The sequence below is a fragment of the Idiotropiscis lumnitzeri genome, chromosome 10 (assembly GCF_059441095.1).
Source record: "Idiotropiscis lumnitzeri isolate Australia: NSW breed Sydney's pygmy pipehorse chromosome 10, RoL_Ilum_1.0, whole genome shotgun sequence".
NCBI classification, from domain to species: domain Eukaryota; kingdom Metazoa; phylum Chordata; class Actinopteri; order Syngnathiformes; family Syngnathidae; genus Idiotropiscis; species Idiotropiscis lumnitzeri.
Genome location: NC_142400.1, coordinates 11,982,768 through 11,998,884, shown reverse-complemented (window position 1 = coordinate 11,998,884; position 16,117 = coordinate 11,982,768). Strand labels below are relative to the sequence as shown.

The window sequence follows — 16,117 nt, the reverse complement described above, 5'->3', positions numbered from 1 at the left end:
AATTATCTTTCATTTTATATATGGCGTCATTTAGTTTTTTTTTAATGATAGCAGTATTGCTCTTGCTTTGTTACTGTCACCACAGATATCAACGTTACATAATACGTGTACTTAATTCTTGTTTCCCCACACACTGTACACCGTTAATTTCTCGCTATTTTCATTTTGGAGTCCGGCACAGTAATAGAACGAAGTGAAATACATAACAGTTAATTAGATATTGTCACCGCTAAGCCTGGTTTTACTTTTGCTCTCCAAACAGCTGCATGAAAATTCTCTTGCTCCTCTCTTTGGGCCTGCACGCAGACGCGCGCACACGCACACGCACACGCACAGAGATCAGCGGGGTAGTGTTGACCTCTTTGCAGAAACTCCCCAATCTACTTGTCTTGATCGAATTCATACTTCCAAAAGCACTTAGAGAATAAAGAAGGCAGGCATCTTGCAAAGCATTCACAAAAAAAAAACATTTTCCCATCCCATACCTTTTCTTTTCTCGCGTGCAGACGAGCCCTCCACCACTTCCCAAAAACCCACGCGATCATTCGGATTAAATCCATTGAATGGAATGTTGTGGCTGATAAACGTGATGTCGGGCTCGGTCCCGGCTCCAGTTCGGCGTGTCGTGTGTGTTGCCTCCGTCCGTGCACTGCGATGCAATGCACTGTGTGAGCCTCTGCACCACTCTCTGAACATCTGCTCATTTCACGTGACTTTTTCCTTCCAAAAAAAAAAAAAAAATACTAACATCTGTTCTAAATAGGTTTCATTCTGTGTGCCTCAATTGGCAAGTGCTCTCCTCTGAAAAGGGGAAACATATTTAAAGTTGTTTCATCCAGGGAAGAACGTGTTTTAATTTGGCGTTCGTTCAACTCCAAGACGAGTCTGATGTGTTTAAAACAGTAGGAATATAATAGAATTATTATGATAGGTAAACGTAAAATTCGCCAATGTCAATCTTGGGCCTGTAGATATGTTTGTGGGTAGGTGGAAGCCCCCCACTCGCCCACGCAAATAGTGAGAGTGCCCCCCTCGTCCACGCTACCTTCAGGGCCTCCTTGAATTTCATAGACATCTGGGAATTCCATACATGCCTTGAAGGCCAATTACACACCTTCAAACGGTCACGGCTTTCTTTTGGGACAGTGAGAAAAACTTTCCCACGTCACCTAAACTTTTCACAAAGTGATGACAGCACGCATCACGACACCGGAAGTCTCGTTTTATCGTATTGGTTTATTCAAATCAATTATATAGTGTTATAGTTTTCGAAAAAAAAAATCTGTTTTATGTACAACATGCACCCATTATTAGGGAAGTAGTGATTATTTTGAATATTGGAATGTCAAGAAAACGCATCCGCTATATACTGTACTCGGGATGCTGGTGTCATTTTTAATTAACGCAACACCTTATTTACTAAACATAATAATATTAAATAAATACAATTAATAGTCTTTGGTAGGTTGACATCACTTCTCCAGTCTTATTGGTGGCGAGTGCATTTGTGAGTACAGGACATTAATTTACACGTAAGCGCATAGAAGCAATAAACACTATGTCACTTGAATTTGGATTTGGTTTATGTATTTTAAAGCAGTGCATTCTGCAATTATTTCACATGTATTCGATTTAACTTATATATAAAATGATTATTTTGAAACTTTTTTAAAAGGTAGCATTTTAACCGATCTGCTTTAGTCATTGTCCCAAGTGGTTTCTCACGTGCGGCATGTCAAAACCCTGACAAACGATCTTTAATTAGAACGAAAGAAGCGTGAAGGCAAAGATATTCTCGTTTTCTTTATTGCAAAAAATATACAAACATTTACAAAAGTGAGAATAAAAATAGGAATGTATTTATATTTCGGACACAGGATGTATTCCTAAATGTAATACCAATAAATAAATAAATGTTTTCTGAAAATATTTTTGCACAGGTTTGATCCACAAAAGCAGTCTTATAATGTGGGCTACACCACCAGTAGAGAATTACACGCACACGTACACGTACACACCCACACTCACACACACACTCGTACACAGGTACAAGTTACACTGCCTTGTTCCACTGTGGCAGAAATAAGTCCCAATACATTTTGTAAAAGCAACTCTTCCTAACAGGCATAAGCCGTGATATATTCAACATTCGTTGTCAACAACATGTAAATACACCATCATCAGAGTGGGGGGGGGGCGAGAGGGGGGCTGCAAAAAATCCCCTGCACCTCCGTGGTCTTTGCTTTAAATAGTGATCCCATGTATCCAGCATTGGACTCCAGATATGTCCCGTCAGAATGTGAGAAATTAAGAATCAGCAGTCACCTGTGCAAAGCCAAACACACACAACGTTTAGCGTTTTTAAGTGCTTGGTTTGAATATCACTGCAATCTGTTTATAGTGTTATTTGTTTTGCATGTGACACATTGACTCGCGCGTTTTAACGACAGAAAAAATGCAGTTAATAATTTGCATTATGCATCTTTACTAAAAATTAAGTTGCAGCATTTAGTAACATGCATTGTCATAAACAAATGTGACATTTGTTAGGAAACAAATATTTAACAACGTTACATTATGCAGTTTAGTAACATAATACATGTTGCACTTTTTAATGCATTGTATTAGAAAACATATTTGACATATTAGTTGGAGGCATAACAGACAATATTGCACCACTCAGTTTGAAGATCAAAGTACTTGGCAAACAAACGGACTAAAATTGTCAATGTGTTGTGTGCATACTTTTGCTGGGAAACAAACACAATTTGTATCATCCATTTTATCCGGCAATTTCTTCTACCATGAGGGGAATAAATTAGCAATTTGCATCATTCATTTTAGACGTGGGGAAAAAAAAGACTATTTCACAATACATCATAACAAAGGGGGAAAACAAGCACGCATTTTTGCTATTTCTGAGTGAAACTTCGAATTTAAAAGAAAAAATAAGCATGCGTGCATTTTAGTTGGGAAGAACTCTGCCGCATGCATTTTAGCCAAGAAAAAAAAATCATGCATGCATTGTAGCTGGAAAAATTGTAATTTAGCACGGAAAAATAGGCCTGCATGGATTTTAGCCTTAACAAAAACTATATTTGACAATGTACATCACGTACTAGCCAAGAAAACCACATGGTTGCATTTTAGTGGCAAAATAACATAATTGACTATTTAGTTCGAGGCCGTGTGCCGACCTACCATGTTGGGCTCGAGCCGTCCGGTGCTAGTGAGATGTGGACATGGACCAGGCGCCCTCCATCCTCCACACGGAGAAGGCGTAGCTGAGCCTTTCGTGGGCCACATAGCTGCAGCTGGACATCTTGGCGTCTAGCTCGTCGCTCTGCAGCACCTGGCACAGGAAGTCGATGTACCTCGCAGCCAGTTTGAGCGTCTGTATTTTGCTCAGCTTGTCTGAGGGCAGCGTGGGGATGATCTTGCGCAGGGCCGCGAACGCCTCGTTGAGCGACTGCGTCCTCTGGCGCTCCCGCACGTTGGCCATGACTCGCTGGCTCTGGAGCTCCTCGAGCGACTGCGGGCTGCCGCTGCTGCTCGACTTCTTGCCCCGCTTGCCCCCCGCCGCGCTCGGGCTGTCCGAGTCTTCAACGGCGTGTTTCCTGCTCGGTCTCCGCTTTCTCGCGCTTCTTTTGGGCTGCGTGTCCGCCTCCCCCTCGCTGTTGCTCAGACTGTCCACAGGGGAGACTGGGGAGCTGCTCGACTCTTCCCCCAAATTTTCCTCGGACATCTCCACTCGCCACACAGAAATACGGCGCCCCCTCTAAAAGAGTCCAAATATTACCTTCCTGTCATCAAGTCCTCGGGTTAGTCCACCTGGAGGTCTTTGCAGTTCGAACACGCCGAAGTATCCATAGATGGGCCTCCGGGAGGACAAGTCTTTTCTGACACTTGAGAAAGTTGGCCTCATCTTATAGGCTGAAAAGTTTTTGGGCAGGCACGCGATTGGACGGGAACGCGAGCGACGTCTCGCGAGGGGTGGGGCTTCTTTTTGACCAAAGAAAGCCAGATAACGGTGCTTTATCATTACATCATAGCAGAAAAAAATCGGAAAAAAATATTACAAACAAACATTAGGACTGACTCCCGAATCAAATGAACTCTATATAACTTCCATAACGAAAATAATGATGATGCTGATCCAAAAAGATCATCATTTAACAACATATCAAAGATTGTGGTTGCATTTTGCAATGGTGAAGCTATGACTGACTGAGATGACAATGTTTGTATAGAGCTCATTGAATTGTGCAATAAATTATTTACGTGTGTGTGTGTTTGTGTGGATATATATATATATATATATATATATATATATATATATATATATATATACTCGTGTGTGTGTATGTATGATCTGTCTGTCTCTCTCGCTCTCTCTGTCTGTCTCTCTGTCTCTATAGTCCCTCTCATGCAGCTAAATTAGGTACCTTAACCAAAAACCAAAATAGTAGAGTTCTTCACCACTTCACCCACAATAATATTGTATGACATATTATTACATTAAAACCTCAATCAAATCTGCACATTATCACCCTTCAGTTTATATACATTCATGACATGTTAACATATTTCTTCCACATTTGTATGTTTCAAGCACTTTAGAATAGGGTAGAGATACAAGAGAGAAAGAGAGTAAGAGAGAGAGAGATAATTTGTCACATATAGCATCCCAATTATTTTTTGACATTTTGCATTCTTTACACTGTGCAGACCAAAAGAATCACATTCTCTTATGCAACCATGCATGTAACCCACATGACGTTTGCTAATAATGATTCCATAGTCTGACCTAATCCCAGGGAGATCAAACACGTCTCATTATGCAACACATGAGACCAATCTGACACATTGCACACGCAGCCAAGATTTCACATTAGCCAACTATTTCCTCATGCTCTAATTATATTCCCCACAAGAGGGCATGTTTTGGTTATAAGCCACACATGTAGATTTAAAAAGGATCATTAAAAAGCATCGTAAATCACAGGCTACAGTATGCCGTTGTGCATATGAAACAATGCATGCATCAGAACCCCCTGTTGGGTCGGCATAGCCGAGGGAGAGGAAAAGGCAGCTTTGTGTGCGAGGCCCTCTGGTATTTACTGGCCTGGTGATACAATATCCATCTTGTTTAGTGGTGGATTACTTTGTTTAGGTTGAGAAGGCCCTGGTCCACGGGAGCAGCATCTGGTTCAGGAAATAGGGGGCAGTCGAGGTGAGAGGTCACAACACCAGCCGAACCATCCATTTACATCTTCACCGAAGCCTGAGAGTGAAGTATTGTTCCAAGGGGAGCACCTCCAGGTACCAACAACACACACAGGCTTGTTTAAGAGGGACTTGGGCTACACTGTCACAAAATAGATTTTAATTTATTGCCTTCGTGAGTGCAACTCAGCACTGGAACCACCATAGAAATGTTTGTAACCTGTACACAGGTGACAAACTAGAATCAGAGTGTGCTTCGTCAAGGTGTACATACCTGTGTGGTGTCCCTGTCCATGGTACTGACTTTAGCAAGCACCTATCACCTGGATGTAACGAGCAGTCTGCATTCATTTTCTGTAGTGAAGGTCCATGAATGCGTACCAGTTGTGACAAAGAGGAAAAGTGTGCAAACTACCAAAAAAGGAAGTTATTGCCATATAGAAAAATATCTCCACCTTGGGTGATCAATGGAACATGGCTAAAGCAACGATAAGGTGACATCAATTTTAAATAAGAGCAGAATATACACTGCAAAGTCAGCTGTGTTTACTGATAATGTGATGAGACTGGCCTCCCAGGCACATGACATTATCTCCGGTTTGCTGCAGAGTCAAACTTAGAATTTCATTTGTTGTTTTCCACGTTTTAACCTGTTTTTAAACTTGTTTCACAGACAATGTTAAAGATGTCACTTTAACATTGCGTGTATACTATACTGTTATTAAAAATGTTACGTATGATGGAAAGAGTTTGATCATGGTACAGATTGTTTTCTATTTAGATTATTAACAGGGAAGAATTTGTTCCCCAGGACGGGATGGGAGTGGTTTTCACTGGTCGGGACAGGACAACATTATTATTATTTTTTTTTTTTTACTATGGTCGGGACAGGATAGTATAATATTATTTTATTTATTCTGTGAGTGTGGGATGGGAAATGAGTGAAAATCCACTTTGGTGTCATTCTGTAGTTGAAATTAAGATTCAGAAATAACAAAGTCCTACTTTACTTAGTTAACCCATCAGAACTGCAAACAGCTCATGCTATCACCAAAAGTAAATTCCTGTATCAGTACCTTTCATCAAGCGCTTGTGTTCTTCTTTGGCCCAGTGCCACCATCCCTCTCTATAGACTGGTTTTGTATTTTTTGCTGTAATCCTGCTAACTGCATTGTCCTGTTATTTGCTATGTCCCATTGAATGTAGAAAAAGGTCATTAAAACAACAAAGCTTGTGGCGGTGGCCTTTTGCACGGTATATACATAAAAAAAATAGACGCTTGTATTTAGGCCAACTCTATATTTATAATCCTTGGCAGATTGTACTGCCGAGTTCAGTTCTTTGCTGCTGAAGTGACTCTGAGAAAACACAGCTGCTTCTTAGCTACATGATGTCATCACAGGACAACTCCACCGGTGTTGATCTTTAATAAAGACCTAACCTTCATCCCACTGTCGGGAAAGGACATACACAAATGCAAAACGAGCAAGGCGACACCGTGACGTGTGCCCACTCATTCGCTTATCAATGAGTGCCGGTTTGGTTGTTGTGATCCTGAAAGTGTTCATTTCGGTCTTGAACGAGCATCCTGGAGCACCCTCCCAGAGGTCACATCAAGGCAGACGCAACTCGGGATCTGACTCACTATACGATCTGAACCCGAGCCAGATCCACAGAGACCTGTCTGTTTTCTCTGCTGGGGCCTTGGAAGGCAGCGTTTCTCTATCGGCCCACTCATATCTGCTGGAATAACAAACCACAGTCCCCCACATGTACCACGCTCCCACAATTGCCTGTGATATCCGTGTTCACTCCATTAAAGCGGCCGACTGCGCAGAATCTGATGCCAGCTTGAAGATGGATCAGCTGCGTGCCGTGAGGAAAGACAGGGCTGATTAAAAAAAACGTGAGCCCTCGATTAACCCGGGAGTGCTGACGAGGTCAAGCTTCAGCATTAGATGACAATATTGTCATTAGAAACATAAAGGGTCTTTCAGGAGAGAAATCCAGACATGGCTTTTTTTTTTTTTTTTTTAATTTTGATAACAGCAGTCCTGTGAGAGTGAGAGACGATTTTGGGTGTTGAAAAGGGAGGTGAGGATAAAAACAAGCCTGTATAAGCTGTCTGGACATAGAGGAGCCAGGACTCCTGGACGTAGCAGTAAAAGAAAGTCTTTAAAGCGCGCAGCTTTGATGTAGCGAATTCTAATCAGGCTTCAAGTTTCTGCCTCTGCTTGTCGCACAATCGCACTTGGTCTGAGAGGTCTGAGCCAAGGCCTGCCGTCAGTAGTCGCACATCCGCAAAAACATACATTTGTCCAGTAGCGGTATCTCTGATCAAAGGTTGCATTTGAAGGCCCAAGTCATCATCAGACACTATCCGGATTCAAAGACTCCTTCAAATGCAGCCTTCTTTTCTGTACGTATATATAATGATTTTTATTTTGGGGTGGTTGAACACCAAATTACTCAATATTTGTTGCATTGCTTTCACATTTGTTTGTAAAATACGTACAAGGTGTGTCAGAAAAGAATTTGGAGACCTGTAAGGACGGGTGTCTCCTAAGGTTTCTCAGACCTAAACTTCAAAGTAGGATTTTATTCCTTTCATTTTGGGCCAAATGATCAACCAGCATGTCTATAAATATATATCTATAAACTATTTCACAGTTCAGTGCGTGAGAAGAGGTCGAGAAGACCGGTGCCATGCTGAAGCAAGTTCCTACTCACCAGCAGAACAGCGACAGTCTCATGTTGAGTCAAAAGCGAAAGAATAAAAATGCGTTTTTTAATGAGTTATAACTCAGACTTGAACATAAATACCAGGGTTTACCCTTTCTTTTTTTCTACCCAAAGTCAGCTGGACTTATGGTATAGAAAATGGGTCAAAGTATGAATGTGCTGCGAGATCAATGCCTCTTTCCAATTGGATACCTCATTTTCCTCCTCTCGTCACAATAATCACATCAGTTCATACATTTTTCCCCACAGGGAACTCTGTTGTGAAAATCATCAGTCGCCGACAAATTACCACTAATTGACGGCAGTTTTTTTTTTTTTGCAGTTGAGTAAATAAACATTCCGGTACTATATGGGGAAATATGGTGTTAAAAATTGTATTCATTCATATATATGGGAGTAAGAAATGAAATCTCCCTGAGTGCCAGTATATATGTCGTACTGAACATGTCTATTCAAATCTATTACCATCTGAATGGGATGTGGGACAGCGCGGCTCACCGAACAATAACAGCTTATTAGTCACCAAGAACCAGCAAGCTCCATTATGTTTTCACAGCTTGGAAGTTGAATACGGGTTTCAATTTGCTCATCCCACAATCTGCTTTTGGTACACTTTTGGGTTGTCACAATTCTAATCAAAATCCCATTCTGGTTCTTTTCTGCATCGTGTGGCATGTGCTAACTTTTCCCTTACTTTTTGTTTTAGTGGAAATTTAGCGTGTGTTTTTGGCTCCTCTGCCGCAGTTAAATCTTAAAACCTGGTGGCCAGTGAGCCGAGCCTTCTGCTGTCTATAAAAGCCTGCTGGCATGCAGCAGACCACACACATATACACCCGGGCTGCTGCAGCACGCTGACCAGTGCAATGACCCACGCAAGGAAAACGGCTGCGCAGAGAGCTACAGTAGCTTTATCGCAGCTTTGCTATAAACAGGTGCTGCGCTGAGTTTGGAGAGTGCTACGTTTGTGTGAGGCTCTTGAAGGAAACGGGCTGACAGACTCATCTATTGCGAACTGGGCAACATATCTGTGCAGCAGTGGTGTTTTTATATTAAATTTGTTGGTGGGGCACAAATGAATTCCAATGTATCGTCCAAGGGAAATGTTATAAATAAAAATAATCCCTGACTCATTAGAACAACTTCAGAACTGGAATCAAATTTTGACTATGTAGCAGACATATTGTAGACACATAAATTAAGAGAATCACCCTTAATCTTTTTCCAGGTCACATAACGGGTTTGCATGGCCTCTTTTGGTAAGAAAACTTCATGTGGCTTATTCATTTGTGCCCCAGTACTAGTCATGCAGACAAGTTCATTTAATACGCATTAGTCCTGCAAGTGAATTGCGGCAAAGTATTGAATACATATTTGAAAAACGTCTAAATCCAAACATTAGATCATGGGTCACAAATGTGGTGCCCTCATTGTGAGAAATCATTAACAACTTTTACTCTCTTAGTGTGAAATGTATTCTATGAAATTTACTGTGCACAACAGTAAAAAAAAAAAAGACTTGTTTAGTTTCATACTGTGAAGAGCTAAACAAAAAGCTAGTCAATGTTGCTCCAGACTTTTATGTATGCAAAAAAAATGCAAAAATAAATTGCTAATGATGACAGTGGGGGGAAAAAACACCTTTGTTATATTGGACAGATAATTTTTGACAATCAGAATTTGTTTTGATAAAAAACCTCATGCAAAGTAGTTTCCTTTTTGTTCTAACTTATATATTTTTCGTACTGTGAAGAACAAAAACAAAAGCCAGCTAAAGTTGCTTCACACTTGTGACCAAAACATGATCCCAAAGCATTGCTAAAGGTGTCAACTGACTGCAATGCAAAAAAGAAAAAAAAAAGGGAAATGATAACAATGGACAAATACCTGTAAGTGTTTTTTTTTCCAGATTGGAGAGAGAATTTTTAAGCATTAGAGCTCATATTATTCAGTCTAAGATGAAAAACAACGCATTGACCATAAATAGGAGCCGATAAAATCCAACAATTCTATTTAATGAGAGGGATGGGGAAAATCTTGTAGAACCTTGCAGTTAATGCTCCCTGGTGGAAGTTCTTTCATATAGCTGCCGTCTGTTCACTTTTTTTTTTTCCCAATCCCAACAATTCCCTACATTTTCAATCAATCATTCAATCAAAATATAAACCATTATTTTTTCATTATCTCTATTTCTGTCTATTTGACCTTTTCATTATCCACGGGACCGACAAATCAAAGAATTTTCAAAATTTCAAATCTACTGAGTACAGTAACTAAGTATTTGTACTTCACCAGTTCCCACAGTCACTATTTTGCACACTTCACTTTCCCCACCTGAGCACCGCCACCCTTCCACAATGAAAAATAACCTCTATGAAACTCAATAACAGTGGGGACTTTCCATCCTCTTGGCAGTCCACAGACGTCACAATCAGCCATCTGATTCGACTGGATTACTTTTATTTGAGCTGATGAAATAGTCCCTGTGGAATATGGTCTTAAAATAAAATGTAATGGATTGTGTAACTGCACTGAGGATTTAATTGGAACATAAATGAATATGTCAATGTATTTCAGATACCAAAAAAAGGCTCCTTATATTAGAGATAATAGATTGTGCCCTTGATACATAAATTCTAGTTTAAAAGTCGTAACATTATAAGGATACACAACAAACTGCTGAAACATCTTCTGTTTTCTGTTCGACCTGACAAAATTCACAAAGGAATGATTGGATGAATGTGATGTGGAAGAACGAGCCCAGGCCCCAACTGCTTGAACACTTTTTATGTTGCATGAGCATGCATGCATCCGCGAGTGCACCTGGTCTATGGTTTTCAGCTCAGAGGATATGTGTGGTGGATTTCATCGTATTTCATTCAGAAATATATCAACAGACCACTGAATAATTGCAGAAATCAATTCATTGAATGCATTCTCATCATCTTTATTATATATTTTGAAAATAATCTAATTTTCCAATGACAGCTATGGCCACTTGCATGAATATGCGCAAATACCAACATGAGGTCTAACTCGCCTCCGTGCAGATTTAGACCTGTGCCTCATACTGAATTTTTACGCTGGGGACAAAAATAGAGCCCATAGACGTTGTTTCATTGCCATCTATCTATAATAGATAAATTAATTGGATTTTGGTTGGGATCCCATCACTATGGCAACTTCGCCACTAGCGCCCCTTTGTCCGTTTTAAGTAAACACTTGTTTGAATTTGAAAGACTTTTTCCGTAGAAAATAGTGTGAAGTGAATTTATTTGGGAAGAGGAAGGTTACATTAAAAAACAAAAAGTCACAGACACAAATACAAAATGAAAACACTCTCAAGGTGCAAGGAGCAGATGGGAAATGACCATCCGGAGCTGAAGTCAGAGATCTTGAAATTACTTCCTAATGGAAACTGATTCATTGTGTTTCAATTCATTAAAAAAAAATAAAAATCACTTGACGGATGTTCAAATAAATTCCATCGTAGCATCTCACCTCAGTTGCTTCTCACAAGCACCATGAGCTGGGCGCGGGTCAAGCAGAGTGCTCCAGCTGTACATAAGGATGAATATCATCCAATGGGGATGATGGGCAGCGGTGTGGGGGTGGGGTGTCAGGACTTGGGGAGTGATCTGGGCGGAGGAGGGTCTCCCATCTCTCGCCAAGAACAACACAGCAGAGGATCCTGCTGACTTCTATATTAAATATCCAGGAATCTTATCTTTCTTCATTTTGTCATTCCGCAGTCATTCGGTCGAGGTTTCAGAACCAACAAGCTTCGCCCGCAATGCAGCGAGAGACCTGATTGTAAACGATGCAAGGTTGTAACGACACCGATGGTCTCTGAACTGCAGCTGCGCACTCATCTCGCCTCACCTCCGCTCCCCCCAAGTTTGTTGGCTGCAGAACCTTGCACAATCTTCCAAGCTCACTTATCTTAATTTGCAGTGGATCGTTACTCCATTATGGCTTTAGGTTTTCAGCAAATCTTCAAAATGGGACTTCAAATCTGCTGATGCAGATAGTAAGATACGACATTAATATTATTCTTTATTATGCATTGGTAGCCAATTTAGAACAGCTCACAGTATTTCTACATTATTGGGACAATGGCGCTACCCATTGGATGGAAAATGCCATGACATTTCTAAGCCTCTTCTTTTAATGTTAAACAAAGCAACCAAATTACTTTTTCCTTTAAAACAACCGTATATACTATTCTATTAATATACCGAGACTAACTTTTGTTTAAAAACTCTTCAATTATATTTAATTAATACATTTAAACAGCAGGTAATCTTTGCGTCCCTCCTGATAAGGGCGGAACGTAACAAGGTGTGCGTGTGCTTGGGTTCCTTTTTGAATGACGCACAGCATTCCAGGAAGTAAGCAAAGGCGGTTTATTTCGAACCTTTTCACTCATGACAAAGAGCTCCTAAAGTGACATTGAAGTCAAGAGAAAATGCGTTCCCTCATAAAATCCATTTTTTTAGCGAAAGTACGCTTATTTTTACTATTATTATTATTAAAAAGAAGTGCATTTATATACTTCCGGGTCATGTCAGCAGTAATAGGAGGTGGGTTTTGAAACGTTTTTTGCGGTCAATACATGCCCTCTTTTATGTAGTACTTGCTTTAGATGTCTTTCGCTTATTTTGAAACCGTGCTTAATATCAAGAACTGATTTTATGTCTTGTGTTTCAAGGGAATTTTATAGGAATTCAATTAAACTCACCCGCTAGACGACCAGGAAGTACATAATGTAAAATTAAAAAAAAAAAACATTCCCTAGCAATTAAACTAAAAACGTTCTATGGTTCCTTGCGGAGGGAACGCTGTTGTTTGCAGGGACATGCAGGCTTTAAAAAAATAGTCTATGTCACTATTTATTTTTATTTTGTCAATGTGAGTTGTTATAAAGATAAGTTTCACTTTCAAGTTCCCAGCAACTATTCAAAATTACAGTTTCAGTGTATTGAGATAGTACAGTATTCCTGTACAATTCCTGTACAGTATTACTACAGACTTAAATATCCATTTCTACTATCACTTGAATCTGTTTGCTCTGTTGCTTGTTAAAATTTGCAGATTTATTTTACCTTAGGTGTGATTCCGTCGGCCAAAATCCATTCCGTTTTGCAGTGTGTGCTCTTGCACAGACAAGGAAGACCACTGAAACTAAAGCTTAAACAGTGTTAGCATAAGTGAACATGGAAAAAAAAGTTGGAACTACACCTGCAATACTAATTAAAATGCATAACACTAAAGTAGATACAAAGTCACACACTTTATTTTTTTGACTGTATACTCTATATGGGATTCCTTCAAGTGGTTAGTAAACTATGTATTGGAAGGAAGAATGGTGCACTGTTACAATACAAAATATCAAGTACATGCTCATTAATCACTTTGGGAGAGCATTCAGGAAGTACATATAAATTATACAGTTGAGTACGCGTAAATAACTTTCACATTTCTTGTTGTCTCAACTCAGATGCTTTGTGTTTCAGATCAACTGATGCAAACATCGAGAACAGTGATATAACGTATTCAAAGGGAACAGGTAGTCAGGAAGCGCAAAGTAGTAGTAGTAGTAAAAAAAAGTACAATACATTTTGTTATTTGATGAATGTTGACCTTTTCTAAGTAAAAAAATACAGTTAATTTCAGTTTCAGTGCTGAAAAATTCAAAAGTGAATTTTACTGTAGTGCGTTATCTCATTTGCATAAACACAATGTGCTAATGAAGAGACTGGCCTTCCTATTTTTTCATCCATCCATTATCTGTTTTTCAAAACAGGCCGATCACAGTTGCAGTTAAATGATAAAGACTGACGATGAACAAACAGAAGAAGTGCAGGCACATTGTCCTCATGCTTCAGTTACAAAGTGCTTAGGTCTTTGGGAATGCAGAGGCCCGATAGAGATCGAGGCAGTTGACTGTGATGAGGACACCGGTCAGCTGCCTCCACTGTCTGGTGGCAGGGTTCTTCATCTTATCAAGGACGAGGTGAAGGTCTTGAATCATGTCTCTGGAACTGTTTCCATAACGTTGACTCCAGGAGAAGAGGAAGTCATAAGCAGGTTTCCACATCAACTGTAAGACAGTGAGGAACAATAATATACATTTTTAAATCTTGTTAGCTGCACCATCTGTCGGAAAGTGTAATGTACTGTTAAGACGTTTTTAAAACAAATCAACACAGAATAGTCATAAATGACTTAGGCGAAATTAATGAATGTATGTGTTAAACATGGCGCAATATATAACATCACGCTGTGAAATAAACATTGTCCAATTATTTTAGCAGTTCGCTAATTTTGTTTTGAAAAATTGCCCGAATTGTCAAAACAAGAATTAACTCAACATGAGCTGTCCAAAGTTGGTCCACCAATAACGTTGACAATAACAGACAACAATTCCTGTATTATAAACCAGAATATCATCCGAATAACTACACTTCAGGAAAACAGCAAACTGGAGGACTGACCTGAGACCCGACTTCTCCATTCTTTCCTCTGTGCGGTGCCTCATATAGGGCAATCTGAGCACTGGTCATCTTTCCCATTTTGTCCGCGAGCTCTCTCCATCGAATGCCAGACCAAAGAAAGCCAGATAACGGTGCTTTATCATTACATCATAGCAGAAAAAAATCGGAAAAAAATATTACAAACAAACATTAGGACTGACTCCCGAATCAAATGAACTCTATATAACTTCCATAACGAAAATAATGATGATGCTGATCCAAAAAGATCATCATTTAACAACATATCAAAGATTGTGGTTGCATTTTGCAATGGTGAAGCTATGACTGACTGAGATGACAATGTTTGTATAGAGCTCATTCAATTGTGCAATAATTTATTTACGTGTGTGTGTGTTTGTGTGTATATATATATATATATATATATATATATATATATATATATATATACTCGTGTGTGTATGTATGATCTGTCTGTCTCTCTCGCTCTCTCTGTCTGTCTCTCTGTCTCTAATATTTAGTCCCTCTCATGCAGCTAAATTAGGTACCTTAACCAAAAACCAAAATAGTAGAGTTCTTCACCACTTCACCCACAATAATATTGTATGACATATTATTACATTAAAACCTCAATCAAATCTGCACATTATCACCCTTCAGTTTATATACATTCATGACATGTTAACATATTTCTTACACATTTGTATGTTTCAAGCACTTTAGAGTAGGGTAGAAAGAGAGTAAGAGAGAGAGAGAGAATTTGTCACATATAGCATCCCAATTATTTTTTGACATTTTGCATTCTTTACACTGTGCAGACCAAAAGAATCACATTCTCTTATGCAACCATGCATGTAACCCACATGACGTTTGCTAATAATGATTCCATAGTCTGACCTAATCCCAGGGAGATCAAACACGTCTCATTATGCAACACATGAGACCAATCTGACACATTGCACACGCAGCCAAGATTTCACATTAGCCAACTATTTCCTCATGCTCTAATTATATTCCCCACAAGAGGGCATGTTTTGGTTATAAGCCACACATGTAGATTTAAAAAGGATCATTAAAAAGCATCGTAAATCACAGGCTACAGTATGCCGTTGTGCATATGAAACAATGCATGCATCAGAACCCCCTGTTGGGTCGGCATAGCCGAGGGAGAGGAAAAGGCAGCTTTGTGTGCGAGGCCCTCTGGTATTTACTGGCCTGGTGATACAATATCCATCTTGTTTAGTGGTGGATTACTTTGTTTAGGTTGAGAAGGCCCTGGTCCACGGGAGCAGCATCTGGTTCAGGAAATAGGGGGCAGTCGAGGTGAGAGGTCACAACACCAGCCGAACCATCCATTTACATCTTCACCGAAGCCTGAGAGTGAAGTATTGTTCCAAGGGGAGCACCTCCAGGTACCAACAACACACACAGGCTTGTTTAAGAGGGACTTGGGCTACACTGTCACAAAATAGATTTTAATTTATTGCCTTCGTGAGTGCAACTCAGCACTGGAACCACCATAGAAATGTTTGAAACCCGTACACAGGTGACAAACTAGAATCAGAGTGTGCTTCGTCAAGGTGTACATACCTGTGTGGTGTCCCTGTCCATGGTACTGACTTTAGCAAGCACCTATCACCTGGATGTAACGAGCAGTC

At 39.9% G+C, this 16,117-nt stretch overlaps 2 protein-coding genes across 2 annotated transcripts; both read right to left on the bottom strand.

The window, feature by feature from the left end:
- Positions 1–1,820: 1,820 nt before the first annotated feature.
- Positions 1,821–3,878, bottom strand: twist1b (twist family bHLH transcription factor 1b). Its single transcript, XM_088306783.1, has 2 exons — positions 3,202–3,878; positions 1,821–2,325 (listed from the first exon to the last, which is right to left on the bottom strand). Exon 1 carries the CDS (start codon positions 3,743–3,745, stop codon positions 3,227–3,229), a length of 519 nt encoding a protein of 172 aa, XP_088162909.1. The 5' UTR covers positions 3,746–3,878; the 3' UTR covers positions 1,821–2,325; positions 3,202–3,226.
- Positions 3,879–13,239: 9,361 nt separating this feature from the next.
- On the bottom strand, positions 13,240–14,564 carry LOC148329374 (metastasis-associated in colon cancer protein 1-like). Its single transcript, XM_088307426.1, has 2 exons — positions 14,463–14,564; positions 13,240–14,068 (listed from the first exon to the last, which is right to left on the bottom strand). Exons 1-2 carry the CDS (start codon positions 14,538–14,540, stop codon positions 13,865–13,867), a joined length of 282 nt encoding a protein of 93 aa, XP_088163552.1. The 5' UTR covers positions 14,541–14,564; the 3' UTR covers positions 13,240–13,864.
- Between the last annotated feature and the right edge of the window lie 1,553 nt (positions 14,565–16,117).

Coding starts and splice junctions, on each gene's coding strand:
- LOC148329374 (XM_088307426.1), bottom strand. CDS start 14,540: ATGGGAAAGATGACCAGTGCTCAGATTGCCCTATATGAGGCACCGCAC. Junction 14,069..14,462: donor ATGGAGAAGTCGGGTCTCAG/GTCAGTCCTCCA, acceptor ACTGTCTTACAG/TTGATGTGGAAACCTGCTTA.
- twist1b (XM_088306783.1), bottom strand. CDS start 3,745: ATGTCCGAGGAAAATTTGGGGGAAGAGTCGAGCAGCTCCCCAGTCTCC.